Source organism: Salvelinus sp. IW2-2015, linkage group LG5 (assembly GCF_002910315.2).
Source record: "Salvelinus sp. IW2-2015 linkage group LG5, ASM291031v2, whole genome shotgun sequence".
NCBI lineage: Eukaryota > Metazoa > Chordata > Actinopteri > Salmoniformes > Salmonidae > Salvelinus > Salvelinus sp. IW2-2015.
Window position 1 is genome coordinate 19,936,439 of NC_036844.1, and position 21,844 is coordinate 19,958,282.

At 43.5% G+C, this 21,844-nt stretch overlaps 2 protein-coding genes across 2 annotated transcripts in view; both read right to left on the reverse strand.

Moving 5' to 3' along the window:
• The window catches only part of LOC111964034 (astrotactin-2), a 798,238-nt gene that overhangs the window by 105,898 nt on the left and 670,496 nt on the right, over window positions 1-21,844 (reverse strand). The window lies entirely within an intron of this gene.
• Window positions 785-21,844, reverse strand: part of LOC111964035 (zinc finger protein 618-like) — a 46,896-nt gene continuing 25,836 nt past the window's right edge. The window contains exons 6-13 of the mRNA XM_023987706.2: window positions 21,494-21,577; window positions 20,499-20,588; window positions 20,245-20,340; window positions 19,273-19,350; window positions 18,543-18,587; window positions 17,710-17,787; window positions 12,240-12,410; window positions 785-11,248 (exon numbers count right to left, since the gene is read on the reverse strand). Of these exons, the coding sequence (XP_023843474.1) occupies window positions 9,648-11,248; window positions 12,240-12,410; window positions 17,710-17,787; window positions 18,543-18,587; window positions 19,273-19,350; window positions 20,245-20,340; window positions 20,499-20,588; window positions 21,494-21,577 (2,243 nt within the window). The 3' untranslated portion in view covers window positions 785-9,647. The remainder of the gene's footprint in view (window positions 11,249-12,239; window positions 12,411-17,709; window positions 17,788-18,542; window positions 18,588-19,272; window positions 19,351-20,244; window positions 20,341-20,498; window positions 20,589-21,493; window positions 21,578-21,844) is intronic.

Genomic DNA, 21,844 nt, shown 5'->3' on the forward strand with positions numbered 1-21,844 from the left:
ACAACATATTTCTATGCTACTCTTAGAAAGAGCTGAGATGCAACAACTTCTCTTACTAGTGCATAACGGAAGCAATTTTCTAAGGGTGGTGTTTTTTCTCTCTCCCCTCTGCTTTCTAAATGACCAAACATTTGAGCTTCCCTAACACTTGTGCTGTAAGCAAAAACAAACTTGGCATCCAACTCTGTGGTTAAATGGTATGGAAAAACTCACCTTCAGCAGTGGGGCGGGGAAATGGAGGCCCGGATGGGCACATGTGCTGTGAATTAGCTTTCGCGGGCAGGCTAGTGGTGGGAGTAACCTTAGAAACCAGCAAGGGTGTTTCTGCATGGCTGCAGTCTGCAGTGCCTCAGGGGCTCAGTGACCCGGGTACGAGGGGAGGAAGAAAGACAGCAGGCCGAAACCCACGCTCCCCCTCGCTCTCTCGCCACACCAGTGGCCCCCAGGGAACCCTCGCACGCACCTCCAACCAACTACCCTCTGTATGGCTTCTCTCTATCCTTCCATGTGAGTCTTCTCTCTCACTCTTCCTTTACATAAGGCCTCTCACCCCTTTCCATGAATCCTCAGTTTTTCCTCTCAGCCACTGTGTAAGGCTTTGCTTTCTTTCTCTCCATGTGGAAGCCCTCTGTATGCCACTGAAAAGCAGCCACCTGTCTCAGTGTGTTCATATCTGAGGGGCTCTCTCTAACTTGGTCTACATGTTAAGAGTCCTTTCTGTCTCACAAACACACTCCTCTCAATGCATCAACACTGCACATTAGAACGTGGTCAGAGGCTGATGCTCATTTCGGCCAGTTTATTCACACAGCACATACTACAGTGGGTAACGTATTTCAGAACATTCTACAGTGCGGTCACTTCTGACATTCTGAAACAAAATACTTTGTATCCTATCATCAGCAGTATATCAAAATAGTCACTACAAAAGTATAAATTAGGCCTACCGATAAGACAAATATGGTGGAATTAAAATAAGTTAAAATAAAAAAAATTGCAGTCTAGCAGAGTATAAAAAGTACAAACAATATGACATGTTTCCATAAAATTAGACAAACAACATTGATGCTCAATTAGAATTGAGAATAGTCCATTTCTGAAGGAGAAGGAAAGAGTATTTGTTAGCCATCTTGTACTTACAGTGAACATTAGAATCTTGTTATACCCACCGGATAATAACAAGACCTGCGTTTTTGCGAAGCCATTAGTTAGTGGCAAAATATATATATTTTTGTAATCTGAATTCAGTTCTTTATAACAAACAGTATTTATCTTGAGTTGTGTGTATCAAAACCCTTGAAATGCTAGTTTATAAAAAGAGGTATGGCGTTATACACTGTACGCCTCATTTCTGCAACACTTGCGCCCTCTACCGACGTAAAACAGTTATTGTATTCGCATACTGCCACCCCTTGAAAGGAGGTTGAAGTTGCCCCTACACTAATCTGAGGTCAGGTCTGTGCCTTTGTCCCTAATGGTTCAAATTGGGATTAGGGGAGGGTAAACTGCCTACGAGCAACTTCTGACCCCCTGAAACTTTTCCGTTTTTAGAATAAACATTCTGGTTTACATGATAGAATAGATCAGTCCTCTAATATTGATTGCATGCATATCTTTGTTATAAATTCTCATCCTACCAACAAAGTGTACGAGGCAATTGTATAGTATTGGAGATCACCAAATCAACGACTGCATGTCCAGGATAATTTACTGCTTGAAATTCTTATGTAAGATCTACAGGTTAAATCCCTTGACTATGGTTGTCTAAAAAAAAAAAACACTTAAAAAACGAAATCAATTACAGTGGCATTATCTATATGCTACACTTACTATTTCATTATATTCATAATGTCGGACAAATCATAGCCTTAACTGTATGTCCTTGAGTCATTGAACTGGAGGTAAGAAAGAACTCAGATGCTATGGACAGAGGAAAGTTAAGTCAACCATCTATACTGAATAGACATGTTATCAAGATGTGTGTACCTAGGTGTGTGTGACACTCACTTCCAATATAGTACTGGTCTAGCTAGCCAGTTGGATTCCAACTTATTTGTGCAAGTCTTCACAAAGGCAACAATAGATTTTACACACTCAACTCCTATATGAGAAAGTGGAGTGTGTCACTGAATGGAGGACAGACAAAACTCAAGTGCGGGGATGGATCAACCATGCTAAAACATTTAACCCTACAAGAAAAATCAGTGCATGAATTAAAAGCATGAAACCATAATTGCCACACCAGTAAGTTTCTTTGGACTATTTGCTTTTGGATAAATGAATACATGGGTCTATATTCGATGTAAAAAGTACAAAACGACAAAATGAAGACTAAGACTAATATATCAGAAACTGACAAACATTATATATAAAGACATGGAGTTTGGTGTAGTGAGACTGTCTTTAAAAACAACAAGGGTTAAGGAAAGAGAAACTGTGTTTGTAGACCTCATTAAATCTCACAAACCATGTTTCCATCCAGTTTTTATGCGAGTAAAGTCATAGCGTATAAATCAAAAATCCCGACAACTGTGATGGAAACAGGAAGTTTCGGTACAATTCTATAAATGCTGACAGATAATTTGTTTGTTTGACATGGTGGGATCTTTCTGTGTCTGTAAAATGAATTATGCGAGAAATGGCAGTGGAAACGCCTTATGCTCAAATATTTATAGAACAACCATCATATCGATGTAAATTTGGAGTCACATGATATGGTGTGTGGTCCTTCCACTATGACTTGGGAAACCACGCAGTTTATTCAACTACAGAATAAATTATTTATGATGAACTTCACAGGGTGGTGAAAGTGCCGATTCTGGTAACATGATCGATGCTTGACTGCCGTTTGACAAACATATTCTAATCCATAATAATCTCATCATGTAGACTAGCCTACCCACACTGTATTTGATAGTTGTTGGCTAGATGGCACGTGCCAAGACCAGAGTACGCACATTTGCTATTTAATGCAACAGTTTGTGTGACAAACTGTAGAGTAGCTAGCTAAATTTGGCCCTTTCCTACATTAGCAATGATGGACATCGAGATTTGGACTTGTGGTTTTAATTCTCCGTACTGGCCAATGATTATAATGGTGATTCTGAGCCAACCATTAATTCATACATTGTTGTGCCCCTGGCCCAAGAGGATGGAAGTTTAATATGTAGCTAGATGTAGAAGGCTAATGTTAACTAGCTAACGTTGGGCTATCGAGCAAACATTTTAGCCAGGTAGCCCAGGACAACAAAAAAGTAGTGTGTACTGTTTGACAGTGATAGACCGTTTCGTCAACAATAACGAGAGGAGGATGGCATTGGCGTTTCTCTACAAGTAGGGAGAGTCAACATATTTTTCTACTTGTATGGACGTGCATACACATACACACAGAAATCAGAACCATGGACAGCCAAATTATATTTAGCTTACAGTGATTGGACTAAATTGTGAGTGACTGGGCCTCCCGAGTGGCGCAACAGTCTAAGGACCTGCGTCCCTACAGACCCAGGTTCGATCCCAGCCTGTGTCACAACCGGCCGTGACCGGGAGACCCATAGGGCGGTGCATAATTGGCCCAGCGTCGTCCAGGTTAGGCGGTGAGAGCTTTACTTTGCTCATCGTGTTCTAGCGACTCCTTATTGTGGGCAGGGCGCCTACAGGCTGACTGCGGTCATCAGTTGAACGGGTTAAGAGGGTGGGTGTTAAGAAGCACGGTTTGGCGGGTCTGGCTTCCCCAGTGATTTTACCCACGCACTGCTACTGGAGTTTTATTCTGTACATAAAAACTTATGTGAAAAAGTACATTTTCTGTGCATAAGACATCACACACTGATTTTTATATCTGTAACAAATCTGTTTTGTGGAGACACCACTTGTGGGAAAATGCTCATATTCTTTTAAAGCATATCTTTGAATAATTGCATGAAAATCTGTCACCAATTGGATGAAAACATAGCTACTGACGGTTAACTAGAGTTAAAATCTATAAAGATGTATCATTTTCATTTGGAAAACAACAAATTGGTTGCCATCCCATTCCACTCTTTCTGGGAAGAGCAGTTTGATACTCCCAATCACTGAACAAAACTACACGCAACATGTAAAGTGTTGGTCCCATGTTTCATGAGCTGAAATAAAAGATCACAGAAAATGTTCCATACGCACCAAAAGCTTATTTCTTGCAAATGTTGTGCACAAATGTCTTTAAATCCCTTTTAGTGAGCATTTCTCCTTTGCCAAGATAATCTATCCACCTGACAGGTGTGGCATATCAAGAAGTTGATTAAACAGCATGATGATTACACAGGTGCACATTGTGCTGGGGACAATAAAAGGCGACTAAAATGTGAAGTTTTGTCAAACACAATGCCACAGATGTCTCAAGTTTTGAGGGAGCATGCAATTGGCTGACTGCAGGATGTCCCACCAGAGCTGTTGCAAAGAAAATGTAATGTTAATTTCTCTATCATAAGCCACCTCCGTCGTTTTAGAGAATTTGTCAGTACGTCCAACTGGCCTCACAACCGCAAACCACGTGTATGGCGTTGTGTGGGCAAGCAATTTGCTGATGTCAACATTATGAACACAGTGCCCCATGTTTGCAGTGGGGTTATGTATGGGCAGGCATAAGCTACGGATAACAAACTGCATTTTATCGATAGCTATTTGAATGCACAGAGATAACGTGATGAGATCCTGTGGCCCATTTTCGTGCCATTCATGAGCTGCCATCACCTCATGTTTCAGCATGGTAATGCACAGCCCCATGTCACAAGGATCTGTACACAATTCCTGAAAATGTACACAACACCGAAAATGTCCCAGCTCTTCCCTGGCCTGCATACTCACCATACATGTCACCCATTGAGTAAAGTGTGTTCCAGTTCCCACCAATATCCAGCAACTTCACACAGCCATTGAAGAGGAGTGGGACAACATTCCACAGGCCACAATCAACAGCCTGATCAACTCTATGTGAAGGAGATGTGTCGCGCTCTGGTCACACCAGATACAGACTGGTTTTCTGATCCATGCCCCTACAGGTATCCGTGATCAGATGCATATCTGTATTCCCAGTCGTGAAAATCGATAGATTAGGGCCTAATGAATTTATTTCAATTGACTGATTTCCTTATATGAACTGTAACTTCAAATTGTTGCATGTTGTGTTAATATTTTTCTTCAGTATAAAACAAGACTTCACAATCCGAATGTTTCAGTTGAAGATCTTGTACACATTTCTGGCTACTAACAAGAGGTTTCAAATATGGGGCATTGAACAATCCCATTTGTGCAATTTTTTTGGTGTGGAAGTGGAGGATTTGTTACATATTTTCTGGCATTGGGCCATAGTTTCCAACTTTTGGGCAAAAGTACAAGTGTTTACTCCCTGTTTTATACTATTGTGTTATATCTCCACAAACAGTTCAATTGTGACTTAAAGGAGAGACTTAAGGGAGATAAAACACGATAAAGGATCTCTTGATTCTGCTGGGGAAGGTTTTCATTTTTTTTAAACTCAAAACCGATATGTTAGTATTATATTCTTTCAAAATAACTGTCAAACAATATTATACACTGGGAGGATTTATTGCAAAAGAAAGTGGGAGGTCAAGATTTTACTGAGAAGTTGGACCAAATAACACAAAGAGGGATGGGCCTGATTTCATAGACAAATGAAAGGTGCTCCTGATAGCCAGTTATATGACAGTGTGTCCACCACACCGAGGTAGTGGGGTGTTCTGGGGGAGGTGTGGCAGTTAGTCTGAGGGACCATGAATCTTTAGCTCCCACTTCCCTAATGCGGGATGGCTATTTGTAACGGCTGTCAATGGCATTACATGCCCACGATTGAAACAAATAAATAAAAGACAAGGAAAGAAAACCCCAAAATTAAATAATAATTTAGACAAATTACATCCATTAATAATACATGATGATTTCTTTCTTTTCCCCAATGTCCACGCTAGCTATTCTCTCTTGGAATTTGAAGGGCCTTTATACTTCTATTAAACGTTCCTGCTGTCTTGATATCCTAGCAAGAAACCATATTAATATAGCAAAGTTACAAGAAACACATCTGCTCAAAAAGGACACATAGAAAAGAGAATTTGTAAAAAATGACTGCTTTTTCATCAGCCCCAAACAAAACTAAAAGGTGTAATTATAATATTGGGTAATGGCGAAGACCAAGAAGGCAGAATCGCTTCCCTAAATGTATCCATAATGGAAAGAAAAATGCCTTAATTAATGTGTATCCTCCAAATTCATATGATCCTACGTTTTTTTGATTCTCTGAACAACATATTGTTAGAATTAACTGATTTCCATGTTGTTATTGGGACAGAAGAATGTTTTATGCCTGTTTGAGTGGAAAGTGTACTTTTCTGCTTTAGGATTATTTGCTCGCCAGGCATCAATGAGGTTGTAATCAGAGAGTATATGCTGGAGAGACTTGGTTGCGTGTGGATTGTAGTTGGTCTCATTGTACTTGTCTCGCATGTCTATAATTAAATAAGATATCAATATTGGAAATGTTAACTGTGTTAGAGGATTCTCAACAAACACTCTTTATAGACCAGGTAGATAGTACTCTTTCCAAAGTCAAGACAGAACGTCATTTACTGATAAGACAGAGAGCAGAATTTCCATCCATCGAGTTAGACTCAACCATTACTTTCATGGTATTCGTCCCAGTCATTTACTGGCCAACAAGCTATGGACTAATGATCAATTAGCTGACATAGCGACTATTGAATCTGAAACACGGGAATGACCATTAGAACCCAAATGAATCAAATATTTTCCCACTTCTATAAAGAACTGTATACCTCAGATTAGAAATCCACACCAACCCAGACTAAGTCCTTTCTAAAATAATTAAGAACTCCTCTTCTCTCAGAGAAAGCCACCTCGCTGGGAGCACAAATGTCTTTCAGTAAACACAAAAGGGCAGTTGGGCTAGCATGATCACCTGGATGGGAGGGTATTCCTCCTGAGGTCTAGTACAATTTTGGGAATCAATTAGGTCCACTATTGCTCAAAATGATTAACACAGCCATTCACAAAGGTTCTTTTGGGAGAGATGTGAATACAGCACTAATTTCGCTTTAATTTAAAAAAAGGTAAGGATGCCTGCCAGTGTTCTTACTATCGCCCCCTATCTTTGATAAACACAAATATTAAACGTTCTTTCCAAAATGCTGTCGTCCCATCTCGAGACTTACCCAAATTGGCCCACATGGGTTTGTTTAAAAACATTTATCCTTGGATAACCTCCCTCAATTATTACATATCTTAGATGCTCCTTGGGCTGTATTCTCTCTCGATGCAGAAAAAGCTTTTGATAGACCAGACATCTCTCTAAAATTAACAAACTCACAAAGAGGGAAAGACGTAGGACTATCCCTACCAAACGTTAAATAGTATTTCCAGGCACTAGCATTTCACACCATCCTAAATTGTTGGTGTTGACAGGATTCTTCTTCCCCTTGGCTGAGTAGAGAGAAATATTGTCTCCTATTGCCCTGGAAGAGGTGGTCTTCACAGATATTCCCCTTAAACAATGTCAAGTATGCTTTGGTCCTATTATAGCTCACACAATTTCTATTTTGCACCAATTTTTAAACAACGCAACTGGGCATCAAAATGGCATGCTCCAATATATCACAAGAATGCCTTGCGATCTGTAGGGAGGCCTTTTGCATCCTCCCCAATGGTCCAAATTTGGAATCCGTACCTTTACCGATATCATGGACAGAAATGGTTTGAGAATATTCCAAGATTTGAGATACATACACATTACCAGGCAACTCTTTTTTTTGTTTGTATTTTTTTTCTTACAACTTAGGTCAGCTATGCTGGCATAAGAAGTCCCTTGGGAAACCCAACTACCGAACCATCCAATGATGGGATTTATAAATAAATTATCTGGGCTCTGGAAAGGACTGATCTCTATAATATATAAACAACTTGGAAAGCTCATATTCTGAGCTAGCCATTTAAAAAAAGTATTGTTCGACAGATCTAATTAAATCTGAACAACACTAACGAACAGAACATGGAAATATATGACCTACACAAACCATCAATTTATACATTTTAAGTTTGTTCACAGACTGTATTTATCACCAAGGAAACGTTTTATGATGAAATTGGCCCCAACTCCCAACTGTTCACTGTGTCCCCTAAATCAGGTAGGCACATTTTTCAAATTATGTGGGAGTGCCCTGCAGTTAAATGTGCATCAATGTAAATATTCAATGCTTTGCATCTATTATGTTACTTAACAATGATAGCTCCTTGAATCTCTCAATAAGAGATGATTAATTGCTGGCAGGCAGCATTTCCGCAAAAAAAAGCTGTTGTGTCTTAGATGGCAATCACCTCACTCTCTCCCAATTCTCCAGTGGATACAGTTACTGTTAGAAGCTCTAACATCAGAATTATCCACAGCGAGAATGAATGGTGCTAATCAAGGAACAATTGAGGCCTGGACAAATATACTTGACTCTAAAGAATAATCTTAGCTAAAGCCTAATACATACAAATAAAAAAAAATGTATAAAGCCCAACACATATACAAAATAATAATAAATAATAATAAATTGGATTGATTGTCTATGTGTGCCATTCAGAGAGTGAATGGGAGACAAGACAAAATATTGAAGTGCCTTTGAACGGGGTATGGTAGTAGGTGCCAGAAAAAAACGGTTTGAGGTTGTCTACAACTGCAACGCTGTTGTATTCACGCTCAACAGTTTCCTGTGTGTGTCTCAAGAATGGTCCACCATCCAGAGAACATCCAGCCAACTTGACAACTGTGGAAAGCATTAGAGTCAACATGGGCCAGCATCCCTGTGGAATGCTTTCGACACCTCTGGTCACCTGGAGGGGGGGAGTGCTGACTGACGAGCAAACCTAGTTTCTAGGGGGGTGGGGAAACATGGTTTCCAGGTGTGGGGGGTTGGATGGAAACATGTTGGCTGCGTGGGGTTGGAGGCCCACTTCATTTAAGTTCTCTTTTCCTCTTTATATTGAATTTATTATTACTAATATATATATAGCAATCAGGCCGCCGAGTTCCTAATCACACCCACCCCAACCATCAAGTCATTCAGTATAGTCACTCAGTAACAGAGTGCACTCCAATGGCACCATTGTCCAGAACGGATCTGATGCCAGGCCATACACAACCACCGAAGGCCAATCTTCCTCCTTTAGTCCTTCAAATGGCTACTAAAGCCAGACAACTACAAGCCATTGAAGAAATTGTAAAAAGACGGCAGTTTGATAACATTGTAAAGGCATGAAATTGACTTTGACACATAGGGTCAGAAGTGATTCAGTGAAAGCGAGATCTTTAAGGGCCAAAGAATAACAGCGGTTACTAGCTAGCACCAGATGCAACACCCCTTGTCTATCCTTGTCATTTATCCTATCAATTTTAAAAGCCATTCAACCCCTGATAATACATTTTTTCTTTGTTGCATTTGGCACTAACCACAGTTTGATCAGCATTTTGAGAAGATCGCACTATGGGTTCCGCTATCCCGCTGTAGATAGTCTGTGTAGTCATTGGTGGGTCGGTCTAGGACAGTCGAGCTATGGTCGTGGTTCGGTCAGCCTTATTGGTCGGACCGTAACATTCAGGCCATGTTGGAGCGCAGGAAGATGAGTTTGTTCATCTCCTCGGCGGTGACCTGCTGCCTCCTCTTCATGGCCAAGCTCTGTTCGCAGACGCTCACACACTCGCTGCGGACGCCCACAGCGGGCACGGCCAGCAGCCACAGTGCCAGGCGTGCCAGTCTGGGGTAGCGGTCGCCCACCGTGGTGCTCCAGTAGTGGAAGAGGTCTGGGTTGGTACCCTGGAGGAGCGGTTCAGCCAGATACTGGAACACCTCCTGTCTCACCTGGGTCTGGCTTTCATCTGACGACGCCTCAGACGACACGGCTACTACCCCTCTGGCATTCACCCCACCCCTGGGGACGTCCAAGCGGAGCCGTTTGAGTGTTGAGGGTCCATCCACGTCCTCACCTCCGGACCCCCCACCGTCGCGGGCATCTGTGGCCATCTCGCAGGCGTGGGCGATGATCTCCTCTTGCTGGTAGGCTGGGACAGGACGCAGCTTCAGCTGGGGGTCCAGCACCATGGCTACCTGGTGGGCTTTCTCCACCTTGAAGTTCTCCTTAAGAGCTTCCAGAAAGTAATGGCAGAGCTTGCTGGAGGTCCCCACCTCCCCAGCCTTGGAGGTGAACAGTTTCTCCAAGCGCAGGTAGACAGGTAGGACCTGTTGCAGGGTTGGCCTCCTCTGGCTGCTGAGTTCCAGGGCGGCCAGGCGCAGAGGGGCCAGCAGGCAGGTCAGCGTCCCTAGAAGGTGCTTGTTGAGGCCCTGCAGTGTGGAAGCRGTGGCCTTGCTCCTCCCATAAGCCTCGAAGATCTGCTCAAAGTGGGAGTGCACCTGAAGGAGAGCCTCAGCCATGTGGTCCCAGCAGGGAGGAGTGGGGCTGAGCCCAGGGGGAGTGGAGGGGTTAGACATGCCCTCATCCGTGGCGGCGCTGGTGGACAAGAGGCTGGTGGAGGCGGCAATGTCGTGGCAGGCAGCCAACAGCTCAGCCAGCTCGTGGAGCCCCCTTGTCTGCAAGCTGTGCTTCCCCAGCACCGCTTGAACCACAGCACCCAACGAGCACCCGGCGCACCGCAGGCAAACCCTCCTCCGCCCGCCTCCACCCAGCGGCAAGCCCCCCACCCCCACCCGCGGCTCAGTCACGTACACCGTGCGGATGTCTGACATGACGAACTCCGACAGCACGTTCTGTGTCCACTGGTGCACCTGCTCTGGCCCCTCCCTCAGGTCTGCCTCCTTGACGCCTAAAACATAGCGCTTGAGCCTGGACCCCTCCACCTGGTAGGCTGTCAGCACTAGGCAGGCATCAGGTCCAACTGTCTGGGAGTGGCAGGTGACGGCAATGCCCAGGTAGGAGTTGGAGCCTAGGGCGCAAGTCACCTTCACCTTGACCTGGTTGTACATGCGGGGAAGCTGGCGTAGGGCCAGAGAGCTCATGTTGCCCAGGGCGTCACGGGTGGAGTAGGCACCGTGGCGGGCACCCGTGTCCACCAGGGTCTGGGCTAGCTTCAGGAAGTCCTTGCTGTTGAGCATGTTGAGCACGCCCAGGTCTGTACACATCACCCTCAGGAGACGCTCGGCTACCTGTTGCCTTTCCTTCTCCGGTAACCCACCACTGTTCTCTGTGGAGAGAGAGGAATGGGAGAGATGTAGTGAGTGAGGAGGAGAGAGGGAGAGGAGATGGGATAAAGAGAAAAATAGAGGAAAACTATGGGAAAGGGAGGTAGAGATAGGAGAAAGAGTTTAAGCAAGAGAGATAAAGTATGTATTCATAGGCAGTGTGGCCTAACTGTGTTTATTAGGGTGTCCAAACAAACACGCATATTTTGACCAGTGGGTAAAATAATCATGTCTCTATCATAATCCATTCAAAAGGTTATTGGAGATTTGGCCAAAATGAAGGTGACTAAATCAATGGAGACCAGAGAAAAAAAGTGGTCATTAATCAGGATTATGCCAGCTAGGCTGGATGCTGTGCGAGAATGCTAACTGACAGGCTAACTGATAGGCTAACCATAGAACACGTCATCTTTCTTCTGGAATCCGGAGGACATAAAACAATATAGAGGTAAGATGGATATTGATTTTGAGACGTCATGCATTTTCATATTTTAGTATACGCTTTTCATATTAAATTCCTGTTCAGAAGATTTCTCACAAAAATAAGCGTATCTCTGACATGTCAACGGAGCACCGAGCATACTGCAAGCTTTTAACTTGCAAAGCCTTTTACATTTAATTTAGATTGTGTCATACTAAATTTGATTTTTGCGACCTGCAGAACCAACTTTGCAGACTACCACAACAACATGTAAAATCCGAAGATGTTTCTGCAAAAAAATGGCACCGCTCTGTCAACAGAGCTTGGTGCTTATCATCGGATCTATTAGGTTACGAAATACGACTTTTTGGATATAAATGTTTATATACACGTTAGAGAAAGAACCCACTGAACAATTCAGAACATGAAGAATCATGTTCTGGTAAAATGTATTTTATAACACAAGTGAAATTTCATCACCATAGCACGTTTTCAAGAGTGGGTGGAAACCCTGTTTATTCATAGGCAGCATGACTATAACAGCGATATTGAATGATTCGTAGCCTACTCACGGTTGATGGAGTGGTTTCTCTGTGCAGCCTGGGATTGAGCCTGTATCTGAAATTGAACTATTTGAGCTTGGGCCTGATGCTGGGTCTGGGGGGACCTCCATAACTGGTCCTGTGAGGCTGGGCCCGGTGATGTCTTTGGAGACTCCCCTTTGGTATGCTTTTCATTATCCGCTGAGGGGAAACAGACAGATAGAAGGTCGGTTAACTGTTATGCTAGTGTTACAGTATCTAACCGCTACAAGCTACCGAGGGATAGCTAAAGGCTAATAGCTAAAGTGTTTGTAATTGGTTAATTGTTATAGGGCCATATACACTGAACCAAAATGTAAACGCAACATGTAAAGTGTTGGTCCCATGTTTCATGAGCTGAAATAAAAAATAACAGAAATGTTTCATATGCACAAAAACCTTATTCCTCTCAAATTTTGTGCACACATTTGTTAACATCCCTTATAGTGAGTATTTCTCCTTTGCAAAGATAATTCATCCACCTGACAGGTGTAGCATATCAAGAAGCTGATTAAACAGCATGATCATTACACAGGTGCACTTTGTGCGCTGAGGACAATATTGGCCATTTTAAAATGAGCAGTTTTGTCACAACACAATGCCACAGATATCTCAAATTTTGAGGGAGCGGGCAATTGGCATGCTGACTGCAGGAATGTCCACCAGAGCTGTTTTATTTATTTCACCTTTATTTAACCAGGTAGGCTAGTTGACAACAAGTCCTCATTTGCAACTGCGACCTTGCCAAGATAAAGCATAGCAATTCGTCACATACAACAACACAGTTACACATGGAATAAACAAAACATACAGCCAATAATACAGTAAAACAAAAGAAAACGTCTATATCAGTGAGTGCAAATGAGGTAAGTTAATTAAGGCAATAAATAGACCATGGTGGCAAAGTAATTACAATATAGCTATTAAACACTGGAATGGTAGATGTGCAGAAGATGAATGTGCAAGTAGAGATACTGGGGTGCAAAGGAGCAAGATGAATAAATAAATAGAGTATGGGGATGAGGTAGGTAGATAGATGGGCTGTTTACAGATGGGCTATGTACAGGTGCAGTGATCTGTGAGCTGCTCTGACAGCTGGTGCTTAAAGCTAGTAAGGGAGATATGAGTCTCCAGCTTCAGAGATTTTTGCAGTTCGTTCCAGTCATTGGCAGCAGAGAACTGGAAGGAAAGACGACCAAAGGAGGAATTGGCTTTGGGGGTGACCATTGAGATATACCTGCTGGAGCACGTGCTACGAGTGGGTGCTGCTATGGTGACCAGTGAGCTGAGATAAGGTGGGGCTTTACCTAGCAGAGACTTGTAGATGACCTGTAGCCAGTGGGTTTGGCGACGAGTATGAAGCGAGGGCCAACCAACGAGAGCGTACAGGTCGCAATGGTGGGTAGTGTATGGGGCTTTGGTGACAAAACGGATGGCACTGTGATAGACTGCATCCAGTTTGCTGAGTAGTGTTGGAGGCTATTTTATAGATGACATCACCGAAGTCAAGGATCGGTAGGATGGTCAGTTTTACGAGGGTATGTTTGGCATCATGAGTGAAGGATGCTTTGTTACAATATAGCCGATTCTAGATTTAATTTTGGATTGGAGAAGCTTAATGTGAGTCTGGAAGGAGAGTTTACAGTCTAACCAGACACCCAGGTATTTGTAGTTGTCCACGTATTCTAAGTCAGAGCCGTCCAGAGTAGTGATGCTGGACGGGTGAGCAGGAGCGGGCAGTGATCGATTGAATAGCATGCATTTAGTTTTACTTGCATTTAAGAGAAGTTGGAGGCCACGGAAGGAGAGTTGTATGGCATTGAAGCTTGTCTGGAGGTTAGTTAACACAGTGTCCAAAGAGGGGCCAGAAGTATACAGAATGGTGTTGTCTGCGTAGAGGTGGATCAGAGAATCACCAGTAGCAAGAGCAACATCATTGACGTATACAGAGAAGAGAGTCGGCCCGAGATTTGAACCCTGTGGCACCCCAATAGAGACTGCCAGAGGTCCGGACAACAGGCCTTGACACACTGAACAGGATTTGACACTGAACTCTATCAGAGAAGTAGTTGGTAAACCAGGCAAGGCAATCATTTGAGAAACCAAGGCTGTCGAGTCTGCCAATAAGAATGTGGTGATTGACAGAGTCGAAAGCCTTGGCCAGGTCGATGAATACGGCTGCACAGTAATGTCCCTTAACGATGGCGGTTATGATGTCGTTTAGGACCTTGAGTGTGGCTGAGGTGCACTCATGACCAGCTCTGAAACCAGATTGCATAGCGGAGAAGGTACGGTGGGATTCGAAATGGTCAGTAATCTGTTTGTTAACTTGGCTTTCGAAGACCTTAGAAAGACAGGGTAGGATAGATATAGGTCTGTAGCAGTTTGGGTCTAGAGTGTCACCCCCTTTGAAGAGGGGGATGACCGCGGCAGCTTTCCAATCTTTGGGAATCTCAAACGATATGAAAGAGAGGTTGAACAGGCTAGTAATAGGGGTTGCAACAATTTCGGCAGATCATTTTAGAAAGATAGGGTCCTGATTGTCTAGCCCGGCTGATTTGTATGGGTCCAGATTTTGCAGCTCTTTCAGAACATCAGCTATCTGGATTTGGGTGAAGGAGAAATGGTGGGGGCGTTGGCAGGTTGCTGTGGAGGGTGCAGGGCTGTTGACCGGGGTAGGGGTAGCCAGGTGGAAAGCATGGCCAGCCGTAGAGAAATGCTTATTTAAATTCGCAATTATAGTGGATTTATCGGTGGTAACAGTGTTTCCTAGCCTCAGAGCAGTGGGCATCTGGGAGGAGGTGCTCTTATTCTCCATGGACTTAACAGTGTCCCAGAACTTTTTTGAGTTAGTACTACAGGATGCACATTTGTTTGAAAAAGCTAGCCTTAGCTTTCCTAACTGCCTGTGTATATTTGTTCCTAACTTCCCTGAGAAGTTGCATATCACGGGGGCTATTCGATGCTAATGCAGAACGCCACCGGATGTTTTTGTGCTGGTCAAGGGTAGACAGGTCTGGAGTGAACCAAGGACTATATCTATTCCTAGTTCTACATTTCTTGAGTGGGGCATGCTTATTTAAGATGGTGAGGAAGGCACTTTTAAAGAATAGCCAGGCATCATCTACTGACGGGATGAGGTCAATGTCATTCCAGGATACCCCGGCCAGGTCGATTAGAAAGGCCTGCTCGCAGAAGTGTTTTAGGGAGCGTTTGACAGTGATGAGGGGTGGTCGTACGGTACGGATGCAGGCAATGAGGCAGTGATCGCTGAGATCTTGATTGAAAACAGCAGAGGTGTATTTGGACGGCGAGTTAGTTAGGATGACATCTATGAGGGTGCCCGTGTTTACGGATTTGGGGTTGTACCTGGTAGGTTCATTGATAATTTGTGTGAGATTGAGGGCATCAAGCTTAGAATGTAGGATGGCCGGGGTGTTAAATATGTCCCAGTTTAGGTCACCTAGTAGCACGAGCTCAGAAGATAGATGGGGGGCAATCAATTCACATATGGTATTGAGGGCACAGCTGGGGGCAGAGGGAGGTCTATAGCAAGCGGCAACAGTGAGAGACTTGTTTCTGGAAAGGTCCATTTTTAGAAGAAGAAGCTCGAATTGTTTGGGTACAGACTTGGATAGTAATACAGAACTCTGCAGGCTATCTTTGCAGTAAATTACAACACCGCCCCCTTTGGCAGTTCTATCTTGTCGGAAAATGTTATAGTTAGCGATGGAGATTTCAGGGTTTTTGGTGGTTTTCCTAAGCCAGGATTCAGACACGGCTAAGACATCCGGGTTGGCAGAGTGTGCTAAAGCAGTAGGAGTAGGCTTCTAATGTTAACATGCATGAAACCAAGGCTTTTACGGTTACAGAAGTCAACAAATGAGAGCACCTGGGGAGTGGGAGTGGAGCTAGGCACTGCAGGACCTGGATTCACCTCTACAACACCAGAGGAACAGAGGAGGAGTAGGATAAGGGTACGGCTAAAGGCTATACGAACTGGCCGTCTAGCACGTTCGGGAACAGAGAGTAAAAGGAACAGGTTTCTGGGCACGATAGCATAGATTCAAGGCATAGTGTACAGACAAAGGTAAGGTAGGATGTGAGTACATTGGAGGTAAACCTATTGAGTAATGATGAGAGAGATATAGTCTCTAGAGACGTTTAAACCAGGTGATGTCATTGCATATGTAGGAGGTGGAACAACATGGTTGGTTAAGGTATATTGAGCAGGGCTAGAGGCTCTACAGTGAAATAAGACAGTAATCACTAACCAGGACAGTAATGGACGAGGCATATTGATATTAGAGAGAGGCATGCGTAGCCAAGTGAACATATGGGTCCAGTGAGTGGTTGGGCTGACTGGGGAAACGGCGATTCAGACAGTTAGCAGGCCGATGCTAACAAGCTAACAGTTAGTAGGCCGGGGCTAAACAAGCTAGTAGTTAGCAGACCGGGGCTGGCAAGCTAGCAGTTAGCAGACCGGGTTAGCAAGCAAGCAGTTGGCAGACCGGGGCTAGCAGTTAGCAGACCACGGCAGGCAAGCTAACAGTTAGCAGACCGGGGCCAGCAAGTTCGCCTTTGGGGGACGTCGCGATGGGGGTAAGTCTGTTTTTGCCTCTTCGTGCGGTGACGTCGATAGACCAGTCGTGGATTTTGTTGACAGAAAAGTGAATGTTACTTTTTCTACCATAAGCTGCCTCCAATGTCGTTTTAGAGAATTTGGCAGTACGTCCAACCGGCCTCACAACCGCAGACCACGTGTAACCACGCCAGCCCAGGACCTCCACATCCAGCTTCTTCAACTGCGGGATTGTCTGAGGGGGTGCTGAGGAGTATTTCTGTCTGTAATAAACCCCTTTTGTGGTAAAAACTCTTCCGGATTGGCTGGGCCTGGCTTCCCAGTGGGTGGGCCTGGCTGCCAAATGGGTGGGCCTATGCCGTCCAAGTCCCACCCATGGATTAAGGCCTAATGAATTTATTTCAGTTGACTGATGACCTTTAATGAACTGCAGCTTATACTTCCAGAGGGTTAGCTAAAAGCTGAGGGTTAGCTAGTGGCTAACAGTTAGATGGGGTTGGTAAACAACCAGTAATTAACCAAAAGAGTAGGTACACATAAAACTACAGGGGTGACAATGGTCATAACACAAATAAAGTGCATAATAAATGTAATATGTAAAACATTTGATGTGTGATATATATCTTAACCTAAGGGTGTGATATACAGCAGCTGTTTGTGTCAAGATATTAACTATTCCAAAATGAAGGTGTAGTTTGAAAGAATATCAAAGTACTTTAAGAATCCAAAGTATCAAGCCATTAACAAGCTTAGAATTCAACTTCAACTTGGACTGAGACCAACTTGATCAGCTGAAAGCTTGCCTCCCAGCCATTTGACGACTACACTCCATGAGTAGAGCCAGTCGGGTATATCTCCCTCTAGGTGCAGGTAACTCACCAGCGTGGGACTGCATGTGCTCCAGCAGGTTGTTGTAGAACTGGAACGGGATGCCACAGGCGCCACATGTGTAGGGTTCTAGAAACACAAGGCCCAGAATAAGGGTTCCCGTAGCATAAGAAAGAGCACATCCACTGTAGACCTGTCCAGTCTATTCCCAGAGCGTCGCTAGATCTAGGTCACTGCCTGCAAGTTTAATTTTACCGCATATAAAAATACAGGAACATGTTCAACCTACTTAATTTAATATCTATGTATGCCATTTAAGAGTGATTGAGTCTTCCTACCAAGTGACATTGTCTCTGCCACTGTCGCTTTGTCTTTGGGGTTCTAGCGGCATTAGGTCCTGATTGTTGTGAAGCACTTTGTGGCTAATTTATTTGGTAAAAGATGTAGATAAAACTTCATTTGATTGCATAGGTTTTTCATGACAGTTTCCCACCTGGCTTGTCAACTGTAACAGGTTATTGCTGAAGGGCACAGAATCATTATGTCTCAGCGGGGTAAAGTATGGGTCAGCAAAAAAGTCCCTCATCTCATGTCATGACAACACTTAAAACAGTAATACAACACCTAGTCTCTTCCATTCGCCATGGATTAACCTGCCTAAATTCAACCCTTTACATCAAGTACTACAGGGTCACAAACACTGCCTAAATGGAGGTGCAAGTGTGACAAGCCCAAATGAACAGGGCAAAATGACAAGTGAGTAGGAAAGTATCACTGGCAGCAGCTGTTTCTCATTATGGTCAAAATAAACAAAATGGAGAGGGTGAAATGGTCCCATTTGTTTGTGTTTGCAGGGAGGCAGGTAGAGAGAGGAGTGGACTCACTCTGTGACGCAGGGAACGAACCGGTCACCAGGGGGCTTGGAGTACCTGAGTGAGAGGAAGTGAGTGACATCAGACTCAGACTTTTTCAGATAAAATTCCCTACCCTTTCAGAGTGTGCACTTGCTCTTCTCCCATTGTGGATTTAAAAGCATTCGATTGATGTAGGCATTGGCTAGACTGAGGATGTTTCCACTACATTTCCTAGACCAATCCATTATTTTTGAATCCACAAGGGGGAGCAAACGAGTGTATACTTCAGGAAGTAGGGTAGAGAATCAGACTACGGCCTTGATTTGAATGTGGTTATATGCTTGGACTCTAAGCCAATGTTTCCCAACCCTGGTCCTCAAGTACCCCCAACAGTACACAGTTTCGTTGTAGCCCTTGACAAACACAACTCTTTCAACTCATTGAGGGTTTGATGATTCGTTGACAAGTTGAATCAGGTGTGCATGTCCAGAGTTATAATAAAAATGTGTACTGTTGGGGGTACTCGAGGACATGGGTTGGGAAACACTGCACTAAGCCACCAACACTCACATTTCTGCCTGATTCACTCTCCATCTACCTCCATGTTCTACCCAGGTCTCAGTAAGAACACATTGTCTCCCTATGTATTGACATTCACACCTAATGATTGGGAGAGTTACCCAACTGAAAATGCACTGTGCAGAGAGACATTCATAAAATGCACAAGTATACAGCTAATGAGAAGCGCCTCAGTGCTCACCGCTTGAGTTCTGGGAACTGTTGGTGTCCACCAAGCTGGACTGGGTTTTGCTCTCTATTTTCCGACTGAAGGGACTGTCTGTAGAATATATCAAATCAAATTGTATTAGTCACATGCTTGGTAAACAACTGGTGTAGACTAACAGTTAAATGCTTACGGGCCCTTCCCAACAATGCAGAGAGAAATAAAACAAGAGAAATAATAGAAAAGTAACACACTAAATAAAAAAGTATGAATAAATACAATGTTTTAACTGACAAGACCCAAAGAAAACCCATTGCGCTCTCCAAAAAGGTTTCTTACTTGGTGTGTAAAAACAGTCCAGATACACACAAAAAAAACAACGTTATTTTTGAGTGTAGACCTCTGACATGGGTGAAAAACAGGTGCCTACATAACGTATCATACAATAATGGTGGATAATGATGCAATATCTGCTTTCTGAAGCCCATACAATTCTGATCCAGTGAAATGACCATCATGGATACTGCATATTGAGTGTCACCTTTGGATGATTCATCGCTTTTTCTTCACCGAATTCAATAAAAAAAAGGAATATTCACCCATAGCATTTGAATACGAGTCCTACTACTCCTGTCCACCCTCTCTTTTGACCCATTATTCTGTGCTAGAGGAGTGTGTCAAGCTTTAAATAGCTCTGCATAGACAGACTGCTCAGTGGAGACAGAGGAACTGATCAGGTGAGAGATATGACAGAAAAGACGAGCGAGGGAGTGCTTCGGATCACAGCAGAGAAAGTTGAGACAAAAAGATTTGCGGTAGGAGATTGTAGCCTTGCTTTACAGTGATATCAAATGTTACTTAACGACAGTTAGGGTTTGAACCTGCCCACTTCATTAAAAACTCTCTGGTCTATTTTAAGGTCTAAAAGTTTACATCTTTAAGTGGTTTAGGACACCTTCTTTGGTTGTCACTCTATATACATTCACATCCTAGCTCAGTTGTCCATACCGGTTTCTAATTTAGTGGCACTGTACTTGCTGACGTCCATGTTTCCACCCACACTTCCACGTGACCGAGGCGACTTCATATTATCGAAGGACCAATCTGTGGGTAGAGAGTTGTGTCAGTACCATCAAATAAATAAGTGGTAACTTATCTACCTACTTTAACTGAACTGATGACCTAACACAGGTGACGGGAGTTTGGGAGGTTAGACTACAACAGATGACTAGTCCCTTCCGTAGACCTGTGTGATTACTTACTCGTTGGTTGGTGAAGAGCCACATGTTCCTGGTATGGGTTGAAGTACTTGTACTGCTTCCCACAGAACTCACACACATAGCTCCCAGTTTCTGTGGGAGAAAATGACAAAAGAAGTTAATCAAAATATCACATTACTTGCATTCAATAAAAATAACTTCCTGTAATGATAGAAGAACAACACGAGTAGCATCCTTGGTGGTTCCCTGAAATGGTTTCCTTCATTTTCAGTACTGGGGAAATTGAGACTGAATTATTCCCCAAATCTAATCATATTGTATTACGCTCATAATGGGATATAATCTACTAATACCTATCCTCAGAGCCAAATACATTGCATCAATTAGGTAAGGCGCTAAATGCTAAAACGAATAACATTGCCTTAACACACTGCAAAAGGATGGATTTCAGATACATAATCAACCACTTTGCAGTATACACTGACTGTACAAAACACAGATCATAGACTGAAAGCTATGATCACTTATTGATGTCACCTGTTAAATCCACTTCAAATCAGTGTAGATGAGACAGGTTAAAGAAGAATTTGTAGGCCTCGAGACAATTGAGACATAGAAGGTGTATGTGTGCCATTCAGAGGGTGAATGGGCAAGACAAAAGTGCCTTTAAACAGGGTATGGTAGTATGTGCCAGGTGCACCGGTTTGAGTGTGTCAAGAACTGCAACCCTGCTTGGTTTTTCTCACGCAACAGTTTTCCTTTCCATGTGAATCAAGAATGGTCCACCACCCAAAGGACATCCAGCCAACTTGACACGAATGTGGAAGCATTAAAGTCAACATGTACCAGCATCCCTGTGGAACACTTGACACCTTGTAGTCCATGCCCCCCGACTAATTGAGGCTGTTCTGAGGGTAAAAGGGAAGGTGTTCCTAATGTTTTGTACACTCAGTGTATATCTCACACAGTACGGTGTGCCCAATAACAAAACCCAAATCTGCCAAGCAACAGCAGACCAGCATGCAGCACAGCCTTACTTGGACCCATTTTCTGGAATGGTTCCACTGGCGGCTCCTCCTTGAGGTCTTCCACGGGTCCTAGAACCACCTGCTCATATGGGTCTGGGGGGAGAGGGGGAGACCGAGAGCGATATGGAGGAAGGGGTCAAGTTAATTCACACAGGGTACTTTCTTTAGAGCAGCAGTAGCCGTGGAAGTGAAGGTTCAATCAAATTGCTTAAGAGCTACAATTACATTACTCTTACAAATATCAGCCCTGTGACTGGCTATTTTCCTGTTTTAAGCATTTGAGATCTTCCTTTTACTAGGGACTTTACATGCTCAACTTCCAAGGAATTAATTCTAACAAAACCACAAACTTTTATGGAA